This window comes from Chrysochloris asiatica, unplaced genomic scaffold (assembly GCF_000296735.1).
Source record: "Chrysochloris asiatica unplaced genomic scaffold, ChrAsi1.0 scaffold00058, whole genome shotgun sequence".
Taxonomy (NCBI): Eukaryota; Metazoa; Chordata; class Mammalia; order Afrosoricida; family Chrysochloridae; genus Chrysochloris; species Chrysochloris asiatica.
Window position 1 is genome coordinate 18370854 of NW_006408576.1, and position 8598 is coordinate 18379451.

Sequence of the window (8598 nt, forward strand, 5' to 3'; positions counted from 1 at the left end):
GTTATAGATCATAGTGACCCTGTATAGGGTTTCCGAGGAGGGGCTGGTGAGTTTGAACCACTGACCTCGTGGGTCACTGTGGGTTGGAACCAACTCGACGGCGCCTAAACAACAGCATGTACATAAGTAGATAGATTGGTAAGAAGACAGATGACACAGTTTGAGAGAACCCATTTTCTATCCTCTTTCCCTACTTTTTTTTCCTTGTATTTTTTGGTAGCGTAGTGGTTACGAATCGGGCTGTGAACCTTAAGGTCAGCGGTTCGAAACTACGAGCTGCACCACGGGAAAAAGATGAGGCTTTCTACTCCTGTAAAGATTTACACCCTCGGAAACCCTATACAGGGTCGCTATGGGTCGGAAACGACTAGATGGCACATAACAACAACAACAACAACAATGTACTATAGCTTTCATTTATTTTATTTGCTTTCTTTTCTCACTAAAATGTAAATCCCATAGTAACCGTACATAATTATATGTAATCACAATATTCTTCAAACTGCAATTATTTATTCAGTATTCGATTATCCACTTCATTTCAGACACTGGAGATGGAGTGGTAAGCAAAGGGACCAGATCCCCTCCTTAAGTTAGTCAGTGACAAGACTCTATCTACTGTGTGCTGTGTTGTAGGTCCTGGGGACAGAATAAACGAGAGCTCCATATGATAAACAATGGGCTGTGGACCACAAGGTCAGCAATTCAGGCCCACTAGCAACTCCAAGGGAGAATGATGACATTTTCTGCTTCTGCAAACATTTTAAGTCTCAGAAACCCTGTACAGGCTGGCTATGAGTCGGAATCAACTCAATGGCACTTAACGGCAACAACATAGTCTAACAAGGAAATCAGAGATTAAGAAAGAAGTGAATTAAAATGTTGAGTAGGAATTTTTGTCGGAATTAAAAGATGAGGGGAACAGAACTAAGGATGGAATGAAACCCATGTCTTGAAAGCCTGGTGGTGAATTAACATTCAACATAGATACTTTTTAGAAACATGTAATTTATTTAGTCAGAAACTGGTGAGCTTGAACCACTGACTTTGCAGTTAAAACCAATTTATCTGTTCAGTGCATTTACCCACAGCACCACACCAGGACTCCAAAAGGATATATAGAAAGTGCTTAATTGATGCTTACCTTGTTTTTGAAATACAAGATTTTCAAAGAGAGTTTACTGTGCTAAATAAGTACATCTCTGATGGAAATTCTTTTAAAAAGCAGATTTGTTGAAGAGGACCATATTCCTTACATAAACACTTTTCAGCATTTTCCAGAACAGATGAAATTATATGGGCGTGACAAAGGAATCTTTACCATAGAGGTAAATTATTTTCTTTCTTTCTTTGTAGTCACCTACAATGTAGACACAAATGTAGTATGCTGAATCATTATTTGTATTCCTTGCTGTTGGTTGCGTGAGTTTTTTAAAACGTCATCTACTTTTTGTTTTATCCAAATATGGAACATTAATCATAATTCATTGAAAAGTAGAATCCATGTTTTTTATTTTCCTTTCATGCTTTCTTCTGATCCTTTGGGTTATCCCTAAATTACAGCTCTAGGGTGATATGTGTGTGTTGCACATAGGTATATTGTTGAGATTAAACTATAGAAGTTTTGTAAAGACATCTTTAGGTAATTTTGATTTTTTAATTTTTGTAGTTGTTTTTTGCCTACTATGTTATTTTGAAGCAAAGAGAAGAGAGTTATCAACTTGTTTTAAAAATCCTTCATTCCTTAAAAAATGGTGTGAGGTAGCATCTGGCCTCTTCTTGACTTCACAAGGGGGAAGATGAATAAAACTCAACATCAGCTGAAGGCCTGTTTCTATGGGTGGAGGTTAGACAAGCCTCCACTCTTTCAACTTTCTTTACCTTTGCTGACACCAACCATTCCTCCCACGGCAGCTCTGTACTTCTCTGTTGGGTTAGATAATTTGTTTCAATGGCCACACAAAACTCTACAGACCAAACTCACAATTATGAGATTTATTAGGGAAGTTGCAAGTAGCAGGTTACAATTCTGCAATTCATAATCAGAAAAGCTCAGGATACAGTCCTTTAATCAGGGCAGCCTCTTCTCAGCTGTGCTTTCAGGTACGCCCAGGTCCTCGACTTTGGCCTGCTTGGACAAGTGCTACCAAGCTCTTTTAGCTCCATTTCAGCCCCATTGCCCCTTGGTCTCTGTGCCAAATGCTTATTTTGCCAGTAAGTCTATGCCTAGCTATAGCTCTGTAGGCTAGGAAGCCCACTGCTCTGCCTTGAGCTCTTGGTCTTGCTGCCTCTGCCACATTTCTGCTGTCACAGTGCTCTGTCTCATAGATGAGGAGATTCAGAACACGGATTTCTGGGTCCAAAGGATGAGCTCCATTCCTGTTTCATCTTTCTTGATGATAGTGAGATGCTCCCTTTCTGATTCTGAGATGGCTCATTTTAAACCTAGTCCTAGTTCTGAGATGGCAAAACTGACCAATCTCTGTGTTAGAGTCCTGGTATGGTTCTGTGGGCTAATGCGTCAGATAGCAGTCATTTGACCTGCAAGGTCAGTGGTTCAAGATCACCAGTAGCTCCTTGGAAACCCTATACAGGGTCGCTATGGGTCAGAATCGACATGACAGCACTTAACAATAACATGTACCTTATTTATATTATTTGCAAGCTAGCCAATCTCCTTGATAAGTCACAACACCTCACCTGGTGTGGTGCTATAGGATAAGCACTGAACCTCAAGATCAGTTTAAACCGCAAGGTCAGCAGTTCAAACTCACCAACCGCTCCTCAGAAACCCTATACAGGGTTGCTATAAGTTGGAACCAGCTTGACGGCACTTAACAACAACCCAATCATTGGAGTTCTGGTGTGGCATTACAGGATAATGCACTGGACCAAAGGTCGATTTGAACTACAAGGTCAGCAGTTCAAACCCACCAGCTGCACCTTAAAAATTCTAGACAGAGTTGCTGTGAGTTGGAACCGACTCAGCAGCACTTAGCAACAACAACCCAATCAATCATTGGAGTCCCGGTATGGCGCTATAGGAAAAGCACTGGACTGCTAACCTGCAAAGTTGGCTGTTCAAACCCACCAGCCTTGCCTCAGAAACACTATACAGGGTCACTATGAATCGGAACTTACTCAATGGCACTTAACAACAACAACAACCCAGTCATTTGGAAGGAATTACTAAGACAAGGGCTAAAAATGCCATGTCAGGTAATTCACTACACTATAATGTCTATTAATCTTTTTCTAGATCTAATTTTAGATGTCTCCAATGGAAAGGTTACTTTCTTTTAAAACAAGTCTGCCCTGGTGGCACATTCATAAAGTATTTGGCTGCCAACTGGATAGTCAGCAGTTCAAACCTACAGTTTGCTCACAGGATAAAGATGTCATAGTCTGTTTACACAATGATTTGCAGCCTTGGAAACAGTACAGAGCAGTTCTACCTTACCTTATAAGGTCACTATGAATCTAATTTGACTTGGCAGCAACCAGTTAACACTATTTACAATACTTATAAAAAATTGTAATTTTTTTTCATTTTGTTCTTTTCATCAGAAGGTTTTCAGTATGCTAAATATTAATATTAACTATTATCCTAAGTAAATTGATTCAATTAAGAAATTATTTTGCTAGATCTTTACAACTTTTACACTTTTGTGGTTTAAGTCAAATATTTGAGTGTTCATGACATTGTAACAACTTAATAAGGGTAGCTGTACTTTACAGGTGATAAAACTGAGGCTCAAGAAGGTTGTAACTTGCCCATGGTCATGTTGTTGGCAAATCCTGAAACCTAGATTTGGACCAAAGTAGCTGTCATTTAAAAATTCATATTATTTCTTCTATGCCATGATGTGTTTTTCTTCTCTGATAAAAATTACAACCAGAAAAGGTAGAACTTCCAAAGATTGAGGAATAAAGAGGTTGTCAAAAACAATTTTAAACTTATACAAAGTGTTGTTGTTGTTGTTAAGTGCCATTGAGTCAGTTCTGACTCACAGCAACCCTTTATAGGGTTTCTGATGAGCTGCTGGTGGACTTGAACCTCCAAACTTGCAGTTAAAATGACATTGCAGCTTATCCTACAGCGCCACATTGTTAGTTGCCGTTAAGTGCTGTTGAGTTGGTTTCAATTCATAGCAACACTGTACAGTGTTTCCAAGGAGCAACTGGTGGGTTTGAACTGCTGACCTTGTGGTTTGCAGTCCAATGCTGATCCTACAGCGTCACACCAGGAGTCCACAGTGCCACATTGTTGTTGTTGTTGTTAAGTGCTGTTGAGTCGGTTACGACCCATAACGACCCTGTATAGGGCTTCTGAGGAGCAGCTGGTGAGCTTCAACCATTTTTTACCATATGATCAAGAATCAATAGTACTGAAGGAAGAAGTCCAAGCTGCACTGAAGGCATTGGCAAAAAATAAGCCTCTAGAAATTGACAGAATAAAAATTTAAATATTTCAACAAACTAGAAACACTTGTCTCTGTCAAAAAAATTTTAAAATCTGGCCAACTAATTGGAAGAGTCCCATATTTATACCCAGTTCAAAGAAAGGTGACCCAGTGGAATACAAAAATCATCGAACAATACAATATCACATACAAATAAGTTTTTTTGTTTTTTGATTTTTTTGCAAGTAAGTTTTTTTGCTGATGATCACTCAGAAGCAGTTGCACCGTCAGGGAGCTTCCAGAAAAATCAAGCAGAATTCAGGAACTAGGAATATTATAGCTAACATCAGATGGATCTTGACTGAAATCAAGAATACCAAAAAGATGCTTACTTGTGCTTTAATAACTATGTAATGTCATTCAACTGTGTGGATCATAATAAACTGTGGATACTGTTGCAAAGAATGGGTATTCCAGAACACTTAATTGTGCTCATTCGAAACTTGTATATACAACAAGAGGCCATTGTTGAAACAAAGCAAGGGGATACTGAATGGTTGAAAATCAGGAAAGGTGTGTGTATCAGGATTGTGTCATTTTACCATTCTGCATGTTGAGCAAATAATCCAAGAAACTGAATTATATTATATGAAGAACATGACATCAGGATTGGAGGAAGACTCATGAACAACCTATAATATGCAGATGAAACAACCTTGCTTATATACAAAAATGATCACAACTGGACCAATAATAATATCATGAAAAGAATATCAATAATAAGGGTGACATAATAGGTACTTCAAAAAGCAGAATTTGTATGTGCCCTAGCAAAATTGATAAAGCTCTTGAATATTTTTATAAAGTAATCTTTTTAATTATGCTGACAAAATCTAAGGCAATTGGAAGGGTGCCATGTTGTGTTATATAATTTTGATAGCAAAATTATACCAACAAGAAAATCAATGATTAATTCTTTCCTTGTTTTGAAAACATAGTGGATAGGTATTATAACAAATTTTGTTCAATATGAGATAAAATAGATTTATTTGTATACTTTCTAATTATGTTTCTTAAACTAAAACGCAATCAAATCCCCCTTCACTAATTACCAATAAAATTTGGTCTCTGTTTTTAATTAGTTATCTCTAGGAAATTCCTACTGTTTCATAGTTTTACAAATGGTAGGAGCTCTGGTAGCGTAGTGGTTACGAATCGGGCTGCGAACCTTAAGGTCAGCGGTTCGAAACTACCAGCCGCTCCGCGGGAGAAAGATGAGGCTTTCTACTCCCGTAAGGATTTACACCCTCGGAAACCCTGTACAGGGTCGCTATGGGTCGGAACCGACTCGACGGCACTTAACAACAACAACAACCAGAAATATTCCATTTAAGATCACTTACTAAATTATTTCAAGATTTGAAATTTTAGCACCTACTTTTATTTTTCAAGAATTTAAAATTATGCTTTGACCTGCCTTGATCCTAATAATACAAACTATGTATTTTTTGCTAATAAAATACATTGTATATGAGTTGTACTTTTGCATATGAAGTGAATACAATGTCCAAATATGCATGTGTCTTTTATAGAGCAGTTTCTTTCCTGAAATAATGAATGTAAAGAGTAGAATCATGTGCTTCCATTGACATTCATTATGGAGTTAGAGACCTCATAATGTGGTAAAAACTACAGTCAGAAATGGGAGTTTCCACTTTTAAATTAAGGATCACTGCTTGGGCAGTGATTAAATGCTTGGCTGCTAACCTTAAGGTTGGTGGTTTGAACCCTGGAGAAAAATGTGGCAGTTGGATTCCATAAAAATTACAGCCTCAGAATCCCTATGAGGCAGTTCTATTTTGTCCTATAGGATTGCTATAACTCAAAAATTACATGTTTGTAATAAAACATCCACAACTCATCTGGCAGTTTGTCATACTGTGGTGGATATTTTATTGACTTTTATGTTATGGTGATGCTGGAAGCTATGCCATCGGTATTCTAAATATCAGCAGGGTGACCCACATTGGATAGATTTCAGTAGAGCTTTCAGACTAAGATAGACTAGGAAGAAGAAGTGGCTAGCCACTAAAAACCTTATGAATAGCAGCAGAACATTGTCTGATATAATGCTGGAAGATGAGCTCCTCAGGTTGGACGGAACTGTAAATATGACTGACAAGAGTTGCCTCCTCAAAGTGGAGATGCCCTTAATGATGTAGATGGAGCAAAGCCTTTGGGATTTCATTTGCTGATGCAACATAACCCAAAATGAGAAGAAACAGCTGTAAGCATCCACTAATAATTGGAATGTGGAATGTACGAAGTATAAATCTAGGAAAATTGGAATTCATCAAAAATGAAATGGAACATGTAAAGGTCATTGACATCCTAGTAGGCATTAGTGATAAAAGAGACTGGTATTGGCCATTTTGAATCAAACAATCATATGATTTACTATGCTGGGAATGACAAACTGAAGATGAATAGCCTCACATCATAAGAACGTTTCAAAATCTATCTTAAAGTACATTGTTCTGTGTGATGGGATAGTATCCATATGCCTACAAGGAAGACCAGTTAATACTACTATTTTCCAGATTTAAAGTCAATCACTAAAACTACTGATGATATTGAAGAATTCTTCTAGCTTCTTCAGTTTTAAATTGACAAAGCATGCAATCAGAATGCATTGATAATTACTGGTAATTGGAATGCAAAAGTTGGAAATGATGAGGAAGGCTCAGTTATTGGAAAATATGACCTTGATAATAGAAATGATGCTAGAGATCCTGTGGTAGACTTTTACAAGACCAAAGATTTACTCATTGTGAATACCATTTTTCAACAGCATAAAAGGTGACTGACTGTACATGTGGACCTCAACAGTTGGTATACTCAGGAATTAAATCGACTAAATTTGTGAAACAAGACGATAGAGAAGCTCAATATCATCATTTGACACAAGGCCAGGGGCTGACCGTGGAACATCAACTGCGCATATCCAAGTTTTGGCTGATACTGAAGGAAATTAAAACAAGTACATGAGAATCAAAATCTGACCTTGAATATATGCAACTTGAGTTTAGAGACCATCTCAAGAACCGTTGTTATGGATTAGAAACTAATGACTGAAGATCAGAATATTTGTGGGATAACATAAAGAACATGATACATGAAGATGTTGTTAAGTGCCATCGAGTCGATTCCAACCCATAGCAACCCTATATAGGTTTTCCAAGGAGCAGCTGGTAAACTTGAACCACTGACCTTGTGATTCAAACGATTTTGCAGTCTGACGCATTAGCCCACAGTGCCACACCAGTACTCCCTGACAGGTCATTAAAAAGATAAGAAAAAAGAAAAGTCCAAAGTGGATGTCAGAAGAGTCTATGACACTTGCTCTTGAACGTAGAAATGCTAGAGAAACTGGAAGTGATGAAGTAAAAGATCTGAACAAGGGAGAACAAACAAGTTGGCGGATCAGGTGGAAATGCAGTAAAGGAGCTCCGCCAACAGCAACACAGAATACCCGACCAAGCAGGCTCAGGGGCTGGTCCCAGAACTCTGAACCACATATAAAGGACTATTTAGAAAGTTGGGAGGCTTACAGCTGGGGGAATTTGTGGCAGAAGCAAGAAATCTATTGCTTTCTAGTCCGGGATGCTCTGCTGCTCCAGTAGCCACCATCTTGGATGAGACCATGCGGGGGAAGTATCAGAGCGGCCACAGACGCCTGGCAGAACCACTGAGATAAAGGTGTGGACATTCTTCTCTTTTGGTATCTGTTCGTTGGTCCCTTGCTATCTGCACACCTCCATTCTGGTGACTATAGGGGTGCCTGAGCTAGTGGGTACCCTAGTCCCACCCTTGGAGGGTTCTACTATGCATGTGCACAGATCTCCTCGAAATTTAAAGAGACAGTTTCCTATTAAAACCAAACGGCCACAGTTGGCCCTGAACTGTTTCCAACTAGAAAAAAGACCTGAATGGGGATTATGGAGCAGGACAAGCAGACAAAAGAGGAAATAGGCCGAAAATTAAATCCTAAGTTACGTCAAAACAACCAATAATGGTATCTTGAAACTTCTCAGGAAGAAGAGTGAAAAGGGAAGCCCATTTCCTGATCACATCTACCTGGAGGCATTCAGAAAGCATAAAAAATACCAAAATACATACCCATCTAAGTATTAAG

At 38.5% G+C, this 8598-nt stretch overlaps 1 protein-coding gene across 1 annotated transcript in view; it reads left to right on the forward strand.

The window, feature by feature from the left end:
• Nucleotides 1-8598, forward strand: part of TAF1B (TATA box binding protein (TBP)-associated factor, RNA polymerase I, B, 63kDa) — a 124134-nt gene that overhangs the window by 49244 nt on the left and 66292 nt on the right. The window contains exon 8 of the mRNA XM_006863988.1: nt 1229-1328. Coding sequence (XP_006864050.1) covers nt 1229-1328 — 100 coding nt within the window. The remainder of the gene's footprint in view (nt 1-1228; nt 1329-8598) is intronic.